Raw genomic sequence first — 21,491 nt, 5'->3', positions numbered from 1 at the left:
CAGGATTGATTATATATCTGGGAATAGGCTACTTTAACCCTTTGCACTCGCTTGCTTTTTTTCTCGATTCCTTTATTCTACTCGGGATTTAATTTTTTAAATACCCCAGATTTTACAAAGCGCGGCAGTAGAATAAAAAACTGGAGTTTCTTTTCATACAAACGTATTTATTTGGATTTTTTTTTATATTTCAAATTATTGATACATTCAAAGAGTAATTTTAATTACTCGACATCCGAGTGCAAAAGGTTAAGTTGGGGCATCTTGGCTCTGCTCCAGGTGTCTCTTCTCTGGCAGGCTATCTCAGGCGAGTTCCCATGGCCGTGGAGGAGGCAGAGACAGGGCAAACCCAACGGTGCTTGACAAGCCTCTACTTCGTCCACCTTAGCTCGTGGTGGGAAGACACACCAAATTAATGCTGAAGAGCCTTGCTGCAGGGGAGGGGAAGAATTGGGTCAATTTTGCAATTGATCACATATCCAAAAATAAATCTTTTCAATTGAATACTATGAGAAATATGAAAAACGAGTAGGAATAAATATATTTATATTGATGAAAGTAAGTTTCCTTGGGTAAGTTTCTAAACTCCTCTGTGCTCAGTTTCTTCATATTCTAAAGTGGGGGTAATAACACTACCAATCCAATAGGATTAGAGTGAGGATTGAATTAGTCGAGGATGTAAAGTGCTTAGAACACTGCCTGTTACAGAAGAATGCACAATTTAAGTGTTAGGTATAGTTATTATTATTATTGTTATTATTTTTAGGCAATCATTGTTGAGCTCTGTGTGAGGTTGGTATATGGTTGTATCAATACTTTCTCTTGTAATACTTCTTGTTAATATTTATAGCAGGTACCATCTGTTCATGTGACAAGCACTATTATTTTGGGAATTTATACATGTCTATATTCTAGAGAAAACATTTAACATTATAGAGCCAGTTGGCACATATTTTTATTTATAATCTTAAAATTTCTTAAGTATGTACTGTAAATACTTAACATTTTTATTTGTTTCAATTTTCTTACTTTAATACATTTTATACCAGTGTTAAGAAAGAAATGCTGACTTATGGATACCACCAATTTAATGGGTATTTCCAAAAATTCTGTCATCATTTATTAATTTGTTCTGTGTGGTAACAGGAACATGTGCCAACACTTCCCAAACTGTAATGTCCATACAAGTCACCTGGGCTTTTGTTAAAATGCAAATTCCGGATCACTAGGTCTGAAACGGGGCCTGTGGTTCTGCATCAGTAAGTGACCAGTGAAGAAGTCACTATTTGTCCCTGAATAAGCTTTGTATACTTAAAGATTTTTATGTATTTGTGTCTAAATGATATGTATTAAAATCTATAAAAATACATTTTATATTAAATAAATTAAAGTAATTAATTGTTTAATATTTAATCCTTGTAATAAATGTTCTTGCCATAATTTAAAAAGCCATGTCATAAGAAAAATGTTATATAAATATTATATAATAAATTAAAAATATATTTAATACATAAAATAATGTCTAAAGATACATATGTGTAGCTTTATACATATATAACTTCTCTAAATGTCAAATAATATCTTTATTGGCAAAAAACAAATAAACTCAAAACGTGTTCATTTAAAATCTTGTTTCCTCTAGAAACTACTGAAGTAACAATTTCTGGCCCTTAAAAATAAAGTAGAAACTAATTTAATCAGTGAGAATATAATTAAAATTACTGGCTCCTGTAATTAAATAAAATCTCTATATATAATTATACTTTAGTCTGAAGTAGATTCATAAACAATTTACTATTTTTTCTCCTTGTAGGGATTAGTTACAGTTCAATATTATAAATATTTGATTATGTAGAATTTCAGATAAGTAAAGCAAAACTAAATTTTCTACTTTTGAGTATTAAGTACAAATCCTTCTTTGTTTCAAAGTTTATAAGTATAAAATCTGCTAAAAGGTCAGAATTTTCTTCCCTTTATATGTAATATTAAGAATGCTCCCCAGTTTTTGACACTGGATAGTGTCATAACAATATCATTAAAAGACATGATTGATTTAAAAAACTATAGAAATGAGGGAAAGAAGCATAAATCTCTGCTGATTTCAGGATATACTCTAGTAGACTACATCTCCAAAAAGTAGAAAAACTGGGAATATGGGTTAAGTGGATCATTGGGATTCACACCTAAAGGTATGGCTAATTTATTTGAAACCTGTTAAAAAAACTGAATAACTACCCTGGTCAGGATAACAACATTCAATTGGTACTTTTTGATTTAGTCATAGTTTATAAATATAGTTATAGTCTGCAACTCAACTTATATTTTACAAATCATTTCCCACATCTATTATGTAATATTTGCACACAAAAAAATCTTTGTGATTTGTTATTCTCCAAGTAAGAACTTCTCAATTTAAGCCTGGAGAACAATATTCATAAGAAGTCCAGGGTCGGGTCATTACTAATGATGAAAAAGAACCGAATTATTTGATGACTCTGAAATTTTCCCTTTCAAACAGTGGAGCTGGTGCTAGGTACACTGGCATACATTAACCAAACATAGTTTTTATTTTTATTTAGTTACAGATTACACCAAAGATTATGCAGTAACTACATAAATGGAATTTATGGGATGTCACTTCCATATTCTTACCAGAAACCTAGGCTCATAACGTACCGTAAAGGTTTTTCCAGGGATGAAACTCTAATGAAAATTCTGATTCAAATTGAATGCATATTTATACATGAAAATAAGTGCAATCCAAGTTTAATTTGGGGGTTCTTAGCACCTTAGGAATTTTGAAATCAGAATAACAACCCCTCCGCTATTACCTCGGTTGGAAATGCTCAAAATTTATTGTACAACAGGGCTGGCAAACATTTTTGGCAAAAGATCATGCAGTAACCATTTTCGGCTTTGCAGGTCATACAATCTCTGTCTCTACAACTCACCTCTGAACTTTCTGGTGTGAATTTACAAAAAACAGACAGCAGCTGTATTTGGCCCATGGACTGCAGTTTGCCAACCACTAACATTCTCAAGTTCCTTGGTTATGGTTATGCTTAATTATCCGGGCTTATGGCTAATTCCTTGGTTATAAATTAAGGAACTTGGGCCTTCTCTTCCCTCCACCCTCTCCTTTTATCCTGAACCCAGAAGCCTAGCTGTGTACATGATAATGGCGCATCAGGGTATTTTCCTAAACAAAAACATTTCCTTTAGAAGAGGAATTCTGCTACTACTGTTAACAAAGTAAGTACACCACAGATGGTGCTTTCATTTAGAAAACAATCACAACATAAAAGGAGATATGAAATTTTTGTTTAGTTGTTATGTTTTCCTATTCTATGGTTTGATGATTTAGTTTGGCAGAGATACAAATTAATATTTAAGCTCCTGCTGGAACTCAACTGTTGCTGACTTTGTTGTTTTGGTGTTGGTGGTTCTAAATATAGACAGGCAAGACGAGAAAAAGACACATCACACTTTCTATCTATTTATCTTCGGCAATTTTGAAGAGTGTATATGTAAGCTTACATTTAAATAAGCAGTCCCTTATTATTAACGCCTGTTTTGGGGTGTTTCACTGGCACAATCATGATATTACTCAAAGTATAAAAACCACATGTGAGGTTGGGGATGCATTGATGCCAAGCCACCTGGGCTTCCTTCTTCTTTTAGTACTTTCCTTGCCACTCCACATTGGAGGTCTCGACAGGAGTCTCCTGGGCCCCATCTCAGCCCCCTGGTCCATGCTTTATTGAAAAACAAAAGCAAGAACCAGGAAATAGCTGTCACCCTAAAGGAGATGTTATCTAGAAACCTGGATTTCTTATTTCCTTTAAAAAATCAGTTCTATTGAAGATCTAAGGTTTTCATTTTCAAGTGAGAACCATTATTTCTACTATTTTCTCTGTCTCTTCCTTCAAGCCTGAGTAAGGGGACATTTATCCTCAGAAGGGTACTATGATTATACCTGCTTGCTTCAACTCTTGTATCTTCCTGGTCAGTATAGGCATTTGAGTTTATGGCCCCTGCTGTGTACATGATTCCTGGGGGTTTCATCAATTACAATTATTTCATGTTCTGCCTAGGGACTTTTCACTTCATCTATCTTTTATTTTATTTTATATATATATATATATATATATATATATATATATATATATATATTTATTGATTTTTTACAGAGAGGAAGGGAGAGGGATAGAGAGTTAGAAACAGCGATGAGAGAGAAACATCAATCAGCTGCCTCCTGCACACCCCCCACCGGGGATGTGCCCGCAACCAAGGTACATGCCCTTGACCGGAATCGAACCTGGGACCTTTCAGTCCACAGGCCGACGCTCTATCCACTGAGCCAAACCGGTTTCGGCTCATCTATCTTTTAGAGATATTGTAGGACTCAAACACAGAACTAAAGTCATTAGTTGTACAATTACTATCAAGATTATCTTTTTGTTTATGTTGGTGAATATCACTTTTTTCCTTGCAAGGAATGCCTTTTGGAACTTAGTGCCAAGAAAAAGAAAAGATTTTCTCTTTTCCATAATTTTCATAACCTATAGCCATTCTCTTTTTGTTTTGGCTACAAAGAAGTTCAGAACTCAATTTATAACATGTCATAATTCTGATGGTATTTCTCCCTTACTTTATGCGTCCTTGACTATTGCATTAATACCAGTTACTAAAATGAGCACACCCATACACATGTTCTACAATTTTCAAGTCCATTTTGCAAGAGATTGGGCTTCAACACATCAGTATGTAAGTGATATCTACACTAACTTCTCAAAGCCATCCTCCAAATTGACGACAACAGATTGGTATTTATAAAATAAATGGGGAATTTTTTTTAGAATAAGTAGTGAGTACTTACTGTACACCACATTCTCTTCTAAATATATAACACTAGACCCTGGTGTGCAAATTTGGGCACCAGTGGGGTCCATCGGCCTGGCTTGCAGGGTTGGGCCAAAACTGGCTCTCTGACATCCCCTGAGGGGTCCTGGATTGCCAGAGGGTGCAGGCCAGGCCAAGAGACCCCACTGGTGCATGACTGGGGCCGGGCAGGGATGCGAGAAGTTGGCCAGCCAGGGAGGGACTACAGGAGGGCTCCAGGGCGTGTCTGGCTCGTCTCACTCAGTCCCGATCAGCTGGACCCCAGCAACAAGCTAACCTACTGGCCGGAGTGTCTGTCCCCTGGTGGTCAGTGCATGTTATAGTGACTGGTTGACCGGTCAACTGTCTGCCCCCTGGTGGTCAGTGCACATCATAGCAAGCAATTGAGTGGCCTTAGCACAGTGGTTCTCAACCTTTCTAATGCCGCGACCCTTTAATACAGTTCCTCATGTTGTGGTGAACCCCAAACATAAATTTATTTTCGTTGCTACTTTATAACTGTAATTTTGCTACTGTTAATGAATCATAATGTAAATATCTGTGTTTTCCGATGGTCTTAGGCTCTACAGCAGCGGTTCTCAACCTGTGAAGAACTGTATTAAAGGGTCACAGCATTAGAAAGGTTGAGAACCACTGCCTTAGCATATCATTAGCATATTACGCTTTGATTGGTTGAATGTAGGACTGGACAACCGGATACTTAGCATATTAGGCTTTTATTATATAGGAGGTATTAATTCACTCAATCCTCCCAACCACTCTATTATCCTATGGTTTTGTACACTTTTTAGAGAGGCAGAAACTGAAGGCCAGAAGTTCAGTAATTTCTAATCAGGCTACACATTATTCCCTTGCTTATTAAAGAACCCTTCACATCTACCTCTTGCTTCTAAGAAATTAGTCTGTTTATCAGAGTGTCCAAGATCCTTTGTCACATTTATCCAACCCATCGTCCTATCCAGTGCTGTCCCCACAAAGCCTTAGTAATGGATTAATTATAGTTCTCCAAATGTACCATGGCATTTCCCACCACTGTCTTTCACACTGCTTATTACACCTATCATCCCTCTAGCATTTTGAAGGTAAGTCTATCACAGCAGATATTACACTGTACTGTCATTTTCTAATCACAAGACTTTTAACAACATTCTTCCAGTGAAGAATCTTGTTTGCTTTGTGTATGTTCATTTTGGTGTATCTGATACTGAGCCCAACTGTGCTCATTGACTAATTATTTACCTAAATTTTCATTTACTGATATATTAATATAATTGAAATAATTGATACTGGTTGTATTTTACATTATAAGTGATGGGGAATTTTTTTCTTTTTAAGAATAAGCAGTGAGTATGTACTGTACCCCACATTCTCTTCTAAATATATAACATGTATTAATTCACTCAATTCTCCCAGCCATTCTATTATCCTATGGTTTTGTACTCTTTTTAGAGAAGCAGAAACTGAAGGCCAGAGATTAAGTAATTTCCCCAAGGACCCAGCTGGTAAGAAGTGGGGCCATCGTTGAGTCCCAGGAGATCTGGTTGCACAGATGGTGTTCATAGTCACTTTACTCTACTGCCTCCCATTTATGTATATTTGTCCCTTATGACAACTAATAAATAATAACTAATCTTAATTTTCATTAAGTACTTCTGGGAATACAGGGATTCTTTCTGTGCTCCAATTATCGATGAGCAGATTAAATTCTTGAGAAGTCTAACAAAATGTATTAGGTAATAGTGCCTTTGAATGTAGTACATTTGTGCATATATTAGTTATTTAACCAAGAATAAAGAAGACTGAAAATATACTGACCAGTCTCCACCATCATAAGCAACTGAAGGAATGGCTCTCACTGTAGAAGACAGAATCACCTGTCTATGAAGCCTATGGCACAGCTCACAGAAAGGGGATGTGGAATTGGCTCCCTGAGAATATTAAGTTGCAGTATTTTATCTACTGGTAAAAAGACTTAGTGTCAGATGTCCTTAAGGTATACTCAGAGAAAGAGTAATTTCTTCCAAATCAACTGTCTTCCTTCTCTTTCATATTTATTGTAGTCAACTTAGAGTGAAGACAATACATTTCCAATTTGCTGATGGTAATGCAAGCAGTATCCTCCATGTTTCTTACATTATGCCAGGGGGGATCAGATAAGACTAAGCATTGACTACCGTATAGATCTGAATTTCCAAAGCTGGAGGCCCTGATTTCTCTAGAAAAAAATCAGTCATCAATCATCCTATCAATAAGGTGAGTCAGGCGTTGCACAGAGAGCTGGTTTCCCAGAAGGAAGGTGCCAGCTCCTCTGACCCCTGAATGACCTCAGCTTGCATCAGCTTTTACCAATCCCACTTCAGCTGGATTTGAGATAGGTTTTAACTAATAAGTAATATAAGTAATATACTTGGATGCCTTGGTATATCTCAATAAAAAGATAAATCTCTTCTGTTTGTCCTAGAAGGTGCACTTTCAACCAATCTATCTATCTATCTATCTATCTATCTATCTATCTATCTATATATCTATATATGTATATATATATATATATATATATATATATATATATATATATATATATATATATATATATATATATCTATATACTAGAGGACCGTTGCATGAAATTCGTGCACGGAGGGGGGCGTGTCCCTCAGCCCAGCTTGCACCCTCTCCAATCTGGGACCCCTCGAGGGATGTCCGACTGCCCGTTTAGGCCCGATCCCGGATTGGGCCTAAACGGGCAGTGGGACATCCCTCTCACAATCCAGGACTGCTGGCTCCCAACTGATCACCTGCCTGCCTTCCTGATTGCCCCTAACCACTTCTGCCTGCCAGCCTGATCACTCCCTAACCACTCTGCTGCCAGCCTGATTGAAGCCTAACTGCTCCCCAGCCAGCCTGTTTGCCCCCAACTTCCCTCCTCTTCCGGCCTGGTCACCCCTAACTGCCCTCCCCTGCAGGGTTGATCACCACCTCCAACTGCCCTCCCTTGCAGGCCTGGTGCCTCCCAACTGCCCTCTCCTGCTGGCCATCTTGTGGTGGCCATCTTGTGTCCACATGAGGGCAGGATCTTTGACCACATGGGGGCAGCTATATTGTGTGTTGCAGTGATGATCAATCTGCATAGTACTCTTTTATTAGATAGGATAGAGGCCTGGTGCATGGGTGGGGGCTGACTGGCTTGTCCTGAAGGGTGGGGGTTCCCTTGGGGCATGGGGCAGCCTGAACGAGGGGCCTGTGGTGGTTTGCAGGCCGGCCATGCCCCCTGGCGACCCAAGAGGAGGCCCTGGTATCTGGAATTTATTTACCTTCTACAATTGAAACTTTGTAGCCTGGAGCAAAGCCAGGCCTGCTGCTCACTCCGCAGCCAGCAGCGATTTCTGTTGGAGTTAATTCACCTTCTATAATTGAAACTTTGTAGCCTTGAGTGGAGGCTTAGGCCAGCAACAGGATGGCTTCTTTTGTTACCACTGAAACCCAAGCCTCCCTCCCACTGTCAGTGGCTGTAGCCATCTTGGTTGGGTTTATTTGCATATTTTCTCCTGATTGGCTGGTGGTCATGGCTTGGCTGGTGGGTGTGGCTTAGGCGTAGCGAAGGTGCGGTCGATTTGTATATTACTCTATTATTAGATAGGATTGCATTGTTTTTGTTTAAGTAAAAAGATTTTTTGAGTTTGCTTATGCCTTATATTTTCTTATTAAAGAACACTTGTGCTTTTGTCTATAAATATATTCTTGATAACAGCAGATTCTCTATTCATTGTATATTGTGTATTGGAAAAAGTGTATGGATAAGTCATGCATGTAGGAAGAGGTGCATCTGGCCATTCCTGTCCCAGAGCTGACTCCTTCAACTTGGTGGACAAACTGCCGGAGGAAAGAAGAGAAACCACCATGAAACCCCCGTTCCTTCCTCTAACTTTCTTTTCTTCCTTTTCTCTTTGCAGGAACTTTTTACCCCTGAATGCAAGTTTAAAGAATCTGTTTTTGAAAACTATTATGTAATCTACTCATCTATGCTGTACAGACAACAAGAATCTGGTAGAGCCTGGTTTTTGGGATTGAATAAAGAAGGGCAAGTTATGAAAGGAAACAGAGTAAAGAAAACGAAACCAGCAGCTCATTTTCTACCCAAACCATTGGAAGGTGAGCGTTCTGTGTGTATTATACTTATCAGATTTAGTACACATTTATTCTTCCTATTGATAGTTCTGCTGTGGCCACAGGAACCCTCGGGAAATGCTCTTTATTTTGACTTGATTGGTGGTTGCACAGGTGTCTACTTAAGTTGTACATTTAAGAGTTGTACACTTTATTGTGTATAGGTATATCTGTATCTATATGTGTATATAGACACATATATACACATACTGATAGAATGAATACACATGTATAATCCATTAATTTAAAAAATTTCAGCAAAACCCCATCTCTGTCCACGTCTAAAGTCTCAAATCCTCACTGCCCCAACCTCTCTGTCCCTAGAAAATTTTAATTAACTTTAACATTTTAAAAATTTGTAATAACATTATAAATCTGTGACTGTCATAATAGGTATATTAGAAAAACTTAGTTTTGAGTATTACAGAATAAATACACTTACCCATTTTTATGTTATCTAGATTAAAGTAAAACCATATTCTTGTGAATTATTATAAATACAGAAAATGAAGAGTCAATAACTTGTCCTTTAAAGAACTTGTTGATTTACATATCTTCCTTCCACACTGCATAATTGTTTAGTATTCTTAGTTGTGGTGTTACCTTTTTTTACATTCTTCTGTAAACAATGAAGACATTTACTTTTATCAGATTCTCAGAGTGCAAGCTATAAACTTTTGTTAATTAATCAGAAATATCTGCACCTTTTTCATCAAGGATTCTGCCAGAAGTCTCATTTACTTTTATCTATATAAATTTATTTGAGAACTACAAAAAATTGATATCGAGGCTTTTCAAAAGTGTTTTCTATTTAAGTACTTTTGTTTACTTTTCACAGAAAAATCAATCTACAATAACTAAATAAACATTTTAAACTAGTTTAGAAGATTTGATTTTCTGTTTGTTTTTTTATTCCTACAGGAAAGCCTTAACCATAAAGAAAAAATCCACATTGGTTTTATAATCAATATTCTTTACATAGGAATAAGATAATTTGAAATATTGGGAGTTAAATATTAATTATATGTCAATGTATAATTAGCTTTCAGTTTGACTAAGTTTGGAAAACTACTCTTGTTGATTAATACCATCTTTATAATTTCAATGATGTTGACTTCCTATCATCCTTAACTAAATTTGCCTCGAGAACAAGTCATTAAAACCCAAATGATTAACCAGCAGGGCCTATTAGGAAAGGAAAAATTATTCCAGAGTCTGAAAAATTAGTAAATTATACTCATTACTAGTATATGATAAATCATAAGACAAATTAGAGGTTAAATAAGGAATTAGAGGGTTTCTCTGTTGTTCTAAAATAACATCTCTATGATTTGCTTCAATCTTTTGTTTTTAAAATATTTTTATTGATTTCAGAGAGGAAAGGAGAGGGAGGGAGAGAGAGAAACATTAATGATGAGAGAGAATCATTGATCAGCTGCCTCCTGCACGCCCCGCACTGGGATGGACCTGCAACCTGGGCTTGAGCCCTGACGGTGAATCAAACCATGACCTCCAGGTTCATAGGTCAAGCTCAACCACTGAGCCACACTGGCAGGTTTGCTTTACTCTTTTAAGTGAATTTTGAAACCATCAGACTCACCACTATTTAAAAGCAAGTGAAAAATTTAAAGACTGTCAACGGAAGCTCTAAAGAAATCTTGATTTGTTTGCTTCCTCACTTTGTCTCTTTATATTAAATTTTTTAATATGGACATTTAAGAATTTACTAAATTTCTAAAAATCTGTTTCTTAGCTGCATAAATGTAATGAAAACTAAAAAAGTCCATTATGTTTCTCTTACCTGAAGCAAACTCTAGAAACCAGATCTTTGGTATAACCAACAAGAAATATCTTGAGAGTCTAAAGGTGTGGTATAATAATATCACTTGTATTTCAATCACACACTGAACTGCTGTTGTGTGCATGTGTTGTTTATATGTATATATGAGGAAGAGAGAAATAGTATTTTCAAATAATTAGCAGATAGAAGTACTCTAAAATAAACAATTAAGGGTGTATTGGAGTGACAGAGATTATCACATAGTGCAATTGATAGAGGAAATTAATTTCAAGCTTTCAAGACCCATACAGCATATAAATTATATCATCGGAATGTTAGGACAAATTAGCTACTTAATTAATCATTAATGCTCTGGGACATTCATATCTCTTATACAATTTCATGCTAGACAATCAAGGTTAATGCTATGATGCTGTTGTCTCCTAACTGAATTGGTAAGCAATTGGAAAGTGCTTCAAGGACTGTGGATGAATCCCTTTTACCACCTTGCCAAGTCACTTAATATAGGTCTGATGTACACAAGCACTTTCAAATATGTGTGCTACTAAAAAATCACATGATCTATTGATGCAAAAGATAAAATTCTACCACCTTGAACATGGAGAATGTATGTGGTAGTTCTTCCTAACTAAACATAAGGTCTCTTCATAAAGTACAGTAAGATCACACTTAACGTTATCTATAAGTTCTTGGAAACTGAAATTTTAAGCAAAACAGAATTTAATGAAACCAATTTTAAGATAATCAGTATAAACAAGAGTTAAGTTCCCACTGCATATTTCTGGTCACAAAAATATCACCAAACTTCTAAATAAAGACCCATTACACTTTTAAGATTAAACAATGAAATAAATTTGAGCTATACATACATTTAAGAAAGATGAATAAAAACAAGAGAATTCTTTTCCAACCCACTTATTCCAGTTCAGGGTCAAGGATGGTGGAGCCTAACCCTGCAGCTCAGTGCCCAGGTTGGGACCCACCCCTTCATCACAGGAGTACTCACACCCACCTCCACTCCCTCAGGCTGGGACAGTGTAGACACCTCAGTCCACCTCATGTGCACATCTTTGGGATGCAGGAGGAACTGGAGTCCCTGGAGAAAGTCCACACAGACATGGGGAGAATGTACACACTCCACACAGATAGTAGCCCCAGCTGGGAATCAATTTTTTCCCATCAACATTATAATGAAACTAGTGGCCCAGTGCACGAAATTCGTGCACATTAAAAGGGGGATCCAGAGTCAAGTCCCCACCCACCCACATGTGCCACAAAATCGCGTGAGACCCAGACCTGCACCCCCCCCCCCCCCCGCATTGGGCTAGATCCAGACCCGGCCAGTCCCACCCTTGTCAAGCCCCGCCGGGCAGGGGGTGTAGCCTCAGGTCCCCTGGCCTGGTGCCAGGACAGGGGGGTGGCCTGAGGTCCCCCAGATGGAGCAGGGGATGTGCCTTGAGGTCCCCCATCAAGCTCTGCCAGGTGGGGGACATGGCCTGAGATCCCCTGTCAATCCCTGCTGGGTGGGGGGCATGGCCTGAGGTCCCCTGTCACACCCCACCAGGTGTGGGGGTGGTGGCACAGCCTCAGGTCCCCCGTCAAGCCCCGCTGGGCAGGGCGTGCAGCCTGAGTTCCTCTGACCCAGCACTGGGGGTGCACCTTGAGGTTCCCTATCAAGCCCTGCTGGGTGGGGGGGTGCAGCCTGAGGTCCCCTAGCCCAGCACCAGGACGGGAAGTGCACCTTGAGGTCCCCTGTCAAGCCCTGCTGGGTGGGGGGCGTGGCCTGAGGTCCCCCTGTCAAGCCCCACAGGGGTGGAGGAGGGTGTAGCCTCAGGTCCCTGCTGATTGCTGGTTAAGGCTCCTTAAGGGAACTTGGGCTCAGCTGTGGGTGCAGCCATCTTTGTGATGGAGTGATGGTCAATTAGCATGTTCCCTCTTTATTAGATAGGATGAACTGGAACCAAATTACATTATTCTAGGACCTGCTGCATCATAAACTTTCAAAAGCCTAAAAAAGCAGGTTGGGCAGGTCTAATACACTGTGTTTCTGATGGCAGATGATTTTAACTCACCTAGTTTTCCCCAAGAATCAGTCACTCTTAAATGTTTTTCACCAGGATTCCTGAGAATCATTTTCCAAAAAGCCACCTGAACTCTTGTGGTTAATTGTGTGGCCAGACACTATTCAGGCAATTTCTCAGAGCTTACCAGATGTCAGTCCCACTTGCTCTCTTGCCATTCTGTGCTTCTGCCTTGTATGACATCACTTATTAGATATTTAATAATATATCAGAAAATGAGGCATAAAAATAGAAAATGCCACACAGTTGCCTTCATTTATGTAAGGGTCTTTTTTCATAATCCTGGGAGAGAAAATATAAACAATGACCTTTGAAGGCCCTGATTAGGGAAAGCCAGTTCTTTGTTATTGCTTTGTATAGCTTGGATGTTGACACTAGTGTGACTATGTGACTTGAGAGAAAAGCAATTTAATGATCTAGGGCAGGCGTCCTCAAACTACGGCCCGCGGGCCACATGTGGGTGTTTTTGCTGTTTTGTTTTTTTTTACTTCAAAATAAGATATATGCAGTGTGCATAGGAATTTGTTCATAGTTTTTTTTTTTTTTAAACTATAGTCCAGCCCTCCAATGGTCTGAGGGACAGTGAACTGGCCCCCTGTTTAAAAAGTGTGAGGACACCTGATCTAGGGTGTAAATACTTGACAAGATGAATAGGAATGAGTGGTTCAAGTGTGAGGGAAGTCTGAGTTTTCCTTGCTATGCAAAGAGAATTAGGTTTAAGCTTGCCATTCTCCTATACTATGCATCCTGTGTGTATGTGTGTGTGTGTGTGTGTGTGTGTGTGTGTGTGTGTGTGTATTTCATCTTTGGCCCTCAAAGAGGCTATGTCTCCCATTTAAACCTTCTTTCCAGGACAAACATCCATGCACACCTATGTACATGTTTTAGTTATATAAGCCAGAGAATGTGCAGGTAGCAATATCTTCTATGTGGGGGCGGGAAATTACTGCTTTAAAACAGGTATCCATCCCACTGGGATTGCTTTACATCAGGGAAACAGGACAGGGCAAACTGCTTCGGTGTGTGCGTGTACTGATTCTTGAACTGAACTTGGTAACATCTCCTTTTCCTCTTTTCTTCCTGCCCTCCTTCCTGTCACTAGTTGCCATGTACCGAGAACCATCTTTGCATGACGTCGGAGAAACGGTCCCGAAGGCTGGGGTGACGCCAAGTAAAAGCACAAGTGCGTCTGCAATAATGAATGGAGGCAAACCAGTCAACAAAAGTAAGACAACATAGCCAGATCCTCACAGGTGTTGTGACTTACTGGTCCCGAGCACAGCTGAGTGATTTATCCTTGCCAGACAATTCTGCTCCCGTGGCTGAGGAGCAGCTGGAAGTAAGCGGATGCTTGCTCTCTGCTGTCTCGAACTTCTTGGTTGCAAGAGGATGAATTTCAACCTGTTGCACCTCCCACAACAAGAAGACGCCTGGATAACCAGCTAAACTCAGACCATGGAATGCCCTACCAGATATGGAATGCCTTTTTAATATCTTTTCTGTGACTGTGACACTTCATGTGAATGACATACTTCACAAGTACACTCGATACCTTGCCTGCTGACAGCTACCCATAATCCTTTTTGAGTCCTGTTTCAGCAAAATCCATGTGTTTAAGTTCACTTTTGTAGCACACAAATACTATTGAGTAATTTCTAGTTAGAAGCTGTAAACCTGTGCTATTATGGATTTCTCTTCTTCCCGTTTTTACAGGGCTGCTCGCTCCACTGTCTGTGACCTTTTGCAGGGATTGTGCTCCTCCAAATCTTAAATGTTGCAGTTGGCTTAGTTCGGAGAGCGATCAGGGAATCAGGAAGCCTTCTAAACCTATTCTTACAAATTGCATCATAAAGATTAAGAGTGTTGTCTGTGGCTCACACTATCAATTAAACACACATATACGCTCTGTTCAGTGGCAGGTACTGTGCTCCTGAGGTCGGCGTTGCCGGGGTAAGAAATGGGTCAAACACAGCCCGTGGGAAGTTCTCTACGGTATGTGTTTGACACGCCCCTATAGTTTCTTTGTGTGTGTGTGTGTGTTTTATACATATCACAAGCTTACTGGTAATGGTAACATTTGCCTTGCCCAGCGAGCAAGACCCACTGGTTTTTGAGAAAGTGGGTCCAAAGAACTCTGTAGGCCTTGTAGGCCTGATTAAGGTTCATTTTTCATCTACTAATCCTCATTATTTGGAAAAAGAGAAGAAAAAAAAACAAACACCACCAACAACAATTACAACCTACAAGAGTGCGCTACCTAAATCCATTTCAGATATAATCCTTCCTATTTTTAATGAACCGAACTTATTGCCATCCGGGTTTTGGCTGCGTTCCACTCATACTCAGCAGAGCATGGGCAAGGCGGCTGTTGTGTTCTTTTCTGAAGCAGCAACGCAAACCTTAGTTGTAAATTAGACTTTAATATTTTTGGTGTTTAACGACAAGTTTTTAAACTGGACACATTAGGAAATAATATTTTTTTTAGCTCAGCATGCTGAGTCCGGTACTGTGTATTTCACCAGTCCATACCTCTACTTCAGCTTCTTGGGGCCCAAGTGGCCCAAGGGCTGGGATAGAGGGGCCTTGCCATGATCTCAGAATGCAGTCTGTTGAATTGTTCTAGGTCACATTAAAGGCAAACCAACACGTTCAAACATCAGGTTTTCGGTCCGTTCAACCAATTTGCTTTCGTTTTATTTGCTTTCTTAATTTCCTTTTAAATAACCCTGAGCTTAGGGAAGACAACTAGCAAGAAAGGCCGTGAATGTTGACTACATAGTGAAGAAACTACGCAAAATGTTCAATATTGGATATAAAGAGTTTCAAAATGTTTAATACTAAACTGTTTGGAAATGTATTTGTTAACTCTGTGTATACTTAATAAAATCCAATGTTTTGTTCTCAGAAGAGTTAATTGAGACCAAACTGAACCTCATTTATAGAAAAGTATATGTGGGGTCATCATCCTGGCCTCTTGTTATTATTTCCATGTGGAAGGATGACCCAGTCGCCATTTATCCACATTTGCACTGTATTTACTGGGAAATTATTTTGTCACTGCTTTTCTAAGTCTCCATGACAGCCCTTACCCAGCATTTTAAAATATTGTCCTGCTTAGCTTATTAAAGATTTAGTATAAATTTAACTGTTTATGCTTATTTCATTTTCATATCGGACTCCATTTTAATAAAATAAAAAAGTTAGCATAATGTTTGAGTAGATTTATTGTTGATTACGCTGAAGTACAAATACAAAAAAATGGTTCCTCAGACCATTCTTGATTTCTTGTTACACCATTTTAATGCCTATTGTTTTTAATAGGATGAGTTAAAATGTATTAGCTGAATTTCATTAACTAATTATTTAGGGAATACATATAATTCGTAACATGTGGCAAACTATGAATAGTTTAACTTGAATTCCAATTAGATGGGCTTACCCTACCCCACCCCTCCCCAACACACACATCAAACACCCCCACCAATTTGCTTTTGGTAATCAGACCTCATCTGATGGTTTCTTTTCCCTGCAAGCCTGTGTAATGGTTAAAATTAAGACAATATTTATTTTCTAAATAACTGAGATTTATGTGCACACCTGTTTTGTTTTTTATATATGAGTTGTCTATAAGGGCCTTTGTCCCTATGAATGGATGTCAAAATACTTTCTTCCAAAATATGTTTAGACATATTGCAGAGGGGTCTTTGTTATTTGTAAATTAGTGTGATCACTTCCTTTGTGTCTGGTCTCATCTGTTGCACGGGACAACGGCGGCACTGATGGACTGCATGTAGGAGGGCCTGGGTATCAAGAACTGTTAGTATGTATTTCTCAATTTACATACAGAGAGTGTGTCTGCTTTGTACAGTTTCTGTGTTTAATATCATTTGTTATATTCACAAATACAACACACTGAATAAAATATTTATAGGAAGGCATATTATAAAACATCAAACAATTTTATGTAATGAAATGGCATTGCATCACCCACAAATATAGACATGTCATGTAAATAAGTTGGTAAACTCAATTTTCCCCTTTACCGTGCCAAAGAAAATTTTAGCTCTTTGATGATACCTCTCTTGCTATTTTTTTTTCTGGGATAAGACCCTCTTTTTCCCCCCTAAAAATCAAGTTTGATGTTATTAAGTAAGTGCAATCTGTCACCATTGATGTTCTGTATAGTAAATCTGATGGAATTCATTTGTATTTAGAGACTGTGTGTTCTGTACCTACATGTATGTATGTTGATTGTATCAAGTCTATTATCACATTCCATTTGCATGCATATCTGGTGTGGGAGGGTTATTTCTACTGATTTGTTATGTTAGCTGATTGATTCACCCATTCCTCAGCAATGCTTAATGTTTAATGGTTTTGGTATTTCAAGTGACACCATTTTTATTTTCTTATAAGTTTGCTTTCTAAAATATTTTGCTAAAACTTTACTTGGGAAAATTATAGAGTAGATGCAAATGGTCCACCCTCTGTAGAGCATAAGTTGAAACTAAGCATCATTTCATTATAAATCATGGAGAATTTAGAAATTCTTGCTTTAAATGTTAAGTTGCCCTGAGTGTTTTGGGGTAGGGGAGTGACTTCAGGAGACCTACAACGGGCCCATAAAATTCCTGCCACAGTCCTTCTAATGGCCTCTTTTTTAAATGTTTTTATTGATTTCAGACAGGAAGGGAGAGGGAGAGACAGCAATATCAATGATGAGAGAGAATCACTGATCGGGTGCCCCCCTACACGCCCCACACTGGGGATTGAGCCCACAACCCGGGCACATGCCCCAACCGGGAATCAAACCACAACCTCCTGGTTCACAGGTCAACACCCAACCACTGAGCCACACTGACCTGGCCTAATTGCCTCTTGAAGAGTAAGCACAGTTTCTTTATCACATCTGGCTAGTTGCTTAATTAGTACCTAAAGCACTAAAACAGTCAGATGTTTTCAGGATGACCAATATCAGATTAGGTTCTCTTTAAAAAACAAAACAGAACATAGGTTAAATATGTATCGAATGTTAGATATGTATCACTTCATTTACAGTTTTCTCCCAAATATTAAATCAGAGTATTAACATTTCAAGGGGAGATCAGGTTGATTGAAACTCTATTTTAGAAGGAAGTGAAAATATTTGAAATTTATTTTTAATTTCATTTCAGAACAAGACTATATCTAGAGAAAGCAATTCAGCTAAATGTAGGCATATCAAAATCTAGATGTGAATTGTGTCACTTTGGAGAAAATACATTTCATAGCTTAGGTTCCTTAGCTTACAAGGTGGTACATAGAATCTGTTGATGCTTGAATACTGAGCTGGGTTTCAAAGTTTTGATAGAGTCTGAAAACAAAGGCTGAATTACGTTTTTTTCCTGTTTTTTTCTATACTATTCAGTCTAATCCTGATGTCTGCTGGCAGAGACTGCATTTGCATTTGGGATGGTGAGGTCATTTCTTTCAATGTGTGGAAGGAATCTAAATTAGCTCAAGGAGTCCTGGGAGAAATGGGGTATAATGATTCTCTTCTTAGGTCTTAGGACCTTAGTCGAATTCTATGGAGAAGTCCCTCTGGGAGGATTCCTCAGTGATGGTTTGCCAAGCAAGCAGGTTTATGGCCAACATCACTTATTGTATCCTTCTCAATTCACATTAATCTCACCTATAACTTGGGACAAACTTGAACCGGCCAATGAGATTTGCACATTTTCCCTCCTCCTATTACATATTTGCTCTTGTCTTGGCATTTTTTTAAAGAGGGAGTTTCTATCTTGGTAATGGAATCAAAAGTCAAAGTACAAAATCACATTTAAGAAGGGTAGAATGTAGGTCTTTATATGTAACTATGTTTAACTTTTTTCAATTTAAACATGTAAATTAAATTCTTAATAGATCTCTTGATGTTTGCAAGCTAGAGTCAACATCACACACACACACGCACAGGAGAAATATGAAAATTGTGGTTCAATAATTTGTAACTAAATGAACCCAGAATATAGCTGACTGCAATATATTTTCATTGTCAAAAAATTTGGACAAATACCTTTCTGAACTTTATAATTAACATTTACCCATATCTAAACTTTTTCTTTAAAAACATAAGTGCTGAGCACTCTTTTATTAAAATTTAAAAAGAGAAACACTTTTGCTGTAGTTGTTAATGAAAAGGGATAACAAATATTGATAATTACATGAAAAATAAGACACACCTGGGGTTATGTGAGGAAACAGGAAATTAACGGCAGTTCCATCAAAGCACAGGTTGGTCATTTATTCCTCAGCTGTGAGCCAAACCCAGCTTGCAATTGGCTTTTGTATGGCCCAGGAGCTCAGAGTGAGTGTTTTTTTTTTTTTCTTTATACAGTTTTAAACACAAACAAAGGAGTATATGCAAAAGAGATGTATGTGGCCCACAAAGTCTACAATGTTTACTATCTGGTCCTTTCCATGGAAAGCAGAGTTCTGCAGTAAGGAATCTGGATGTCATTGTACTGTGATAATGTAGTGAATTCCCATGTGTCCATCACCAAATCCATCATCATTGAAATTCCTTCTGAACAGTTAAAATAGGTTTGTTTGAGGCTTAAAATGTTTAGATAGAGAAGAGGAAAGGATATCACACACATATATGTATATATAATTTCTTAGCTGCTTACATTTCCCTCATTTACAAAACTGATATTTCAACTGATGCACTAAACAATCGAGATACAACTGATGTGGTTGCACTCCTTAATCTCAGGACAGAGATAACAATTTCATAAATCTGTTAAAGTCAGAGAACACTATCAGTATTCTAAAAATCAGCATCAATTAAATTTCTCTTAAATCATTTTTATTGTAAATTTTAAGTAACTCTGCAGGCACACATTTTCCTCACTTTTGGTGGTTTGACTTATAAAGTCCAAGCCATGAGTCTAGAATATTTACATCATTAAGTAAAATATCCAAGCAAAATTTTTCATCTTAAACAATAAGAAAATGATTTTATTACATTATTGCAGGATTTTACAAAATATAATCCACATTAAATAAAAAGTGGGTCTTTTTTAGCTCTAAATAATTAAAGGTTGCCTAACTAATGCATATAAGTAAACTTGGTTGCAAATATGTAAGGGAAGTCCAAATTATTGTACATTTTCATAATTTGATGTGAATTTCATACAGAGCGAAATTTCACCATTATGAAAATAAACATTTTGTTCCTATCATTGAGTGAATATTTGTAACTTCTATTTAAGCCATTTCTAGATTTTTCTTTTTATCCTCGGAGCTTGTGGGACTGGTACCATTTTATTGCAATGTCTCTTCTTGACTTCCATGTATGGCCCTACTTTTCCAGTGAGAAATGTATCCTTAGAAATAATAGAGTCTTTTAAGAGAAATGAATGCATATTTCAGCCAATCATAGACCTAACTAGATATTGTCTTTTTGAAAGGCAAGTTATCATGGAGTAACTTCTAGGGAAAAATCAGATTCCTTGTACATGTAACCCATGTCCAGTTTAAAACATGCTCTAGTTACAGAAAAATGGATGCTCTTGAGCAACAATTCATTCTTTTGTTAGTCATCAGTTGGTAAAATACATATTGCCACAGTGTAAACAACTTATGTCACTATTGATTAAAAATGTTAAATTGTACATTTTTCCATAATTTCTTCCTTCATCTTAAGAGAACTTCTTTTGTGAGTTTAGAGTAAGACTAGAGAAATGACTTAATGACTAAAAGCATTGGTGATCTGGCCTCTGCCCCCCACCCCCAACCCAATTCAACATTGTACTTAAAGTGTGTTTGTCTTAATTTCCATATGGAAACCCTGATGGGGAATCCTGGCAACATATGATCAATGGATTTATGTAAGGCTCTTTTCCTTAGAGTCTAAAATGGCCCTTTCTGTGTAGGGATGTACATTTTTAACAACCATGTAATTCAGCTTTTCTCAACTCTGCAACTAATGACATTTGAAGTCAGAAAATTCTTCGTGGGGCTGTCCTGTGCACTGTTGGGTGTTTAGCAGTATCCCTGGCCTCTACCCACTAGATGCCTGAAGAGCACCCTCCATCCCCACCCAGTGTGACAATCAAAATTGCCTGTAGACATTGCCAGATGTTTTCTGGGTGGCAAAGTCACCCTTGTTGAGAACCACTGATGTAAATTGTAGGAGAAAATTTCTTTTCTGGTGTTATTTACATCTGAGTTTGCTTAACTCATTTTTAATGGGTATCCACATTTCATTCAGGCTTTCAGAAATAGAAAAACATACAACAGTCTGTTGGACCTGTCCTCGTGGTGATTATACATGGTTTCCTCTGCATTTATATTTCTAATGGCCTAGACAAATAAGAACCCAGTCCTCTCTCATTGTTAAGGGTATTCTGTGCCAAGCCAGATTTCACATGCGTTTCCATTCCATCCGTCCCAGCACTCACAGTTTCCACAGCTACATATTCCATTCCCTGCAGTAAAATGCACAGGAGATTCATTATTATGATTGAAATATACCAAGCTAATATATGTTATTATAAAACATA

The 21,491-nt window shown here is 37.9% G+C and overlaps 2 protein-coding genes across 6 annotated transcripts in view; one reads left to right on the top strand and one right to left on the bottom strand.

Annotated features, from left to right (window-relative positions):
* The window catches only part of FGF14 (fibroblast growth factor 14), a 570,035-nt gene extending 554,902 nt beyond the window's left edge, over positions 1-15,133 (top strand). For all 3 annotated transcript variants that reach the window (XM_054719924.1, XM_008143957.3, XM_008143958.3), the window contains 2 exons: positions 8,853-9,051; positions 14,051-15,133. In XM_054719924.1, coding sequence (XP_054575899.1) covers positions 8,853-9,051; positions 14,051-14,187 — 336 coding nt within the window. In that variant the 3' untranslated portion in view covers positions 14,188-15,133. The remainder of the gene's footprint in view (positions 1-8,852; positions 9,052-14,050) is intronic.
* Positions 15,134-19,021: 3,888 nt separating this feature from the next.
* ITGBL1 (integrin subunit beta like 1) overlaps positions 19,022-21,491 on the bottom strand; it is a 196,086-nt gene continuing 193,616 nt past the window's right edge. For all 3 annotated transcript variants that reach the window (XM_008143959.3, XM_028148869.2, XM_054719922.1), the window contains one exon: positions 19,022-21,416. In XM_008143959.3, coding sequence (XP_008142181.1) covers positions 21,325-21,416 — 92 coding nt within the window. In that variant the 3' untranslated portion in view covers positions 19,022-21,324. The remainder of the gene's footprint in view (positions 21,417-21,491) is intronic.

This window comes from Eptesicus fuscus, chromosome 8 (genome assembly GCF_027574615.1).
Source record: "Eptesicus fuscus isolate TK198812 chromosome 8, DD_ASM_mEF_20220401, whole genome shotgun sequence".
Taxonomy (NCBI): Eukaryota; Metazoa; Chordata; class Mammalia; order Chiroptera; family Vespertilionidae; genus Eptesicus; species Eptesicus fuscus.
This window is presented reverse-complemented; position numbering and strand designations above follow the sequence as displayed.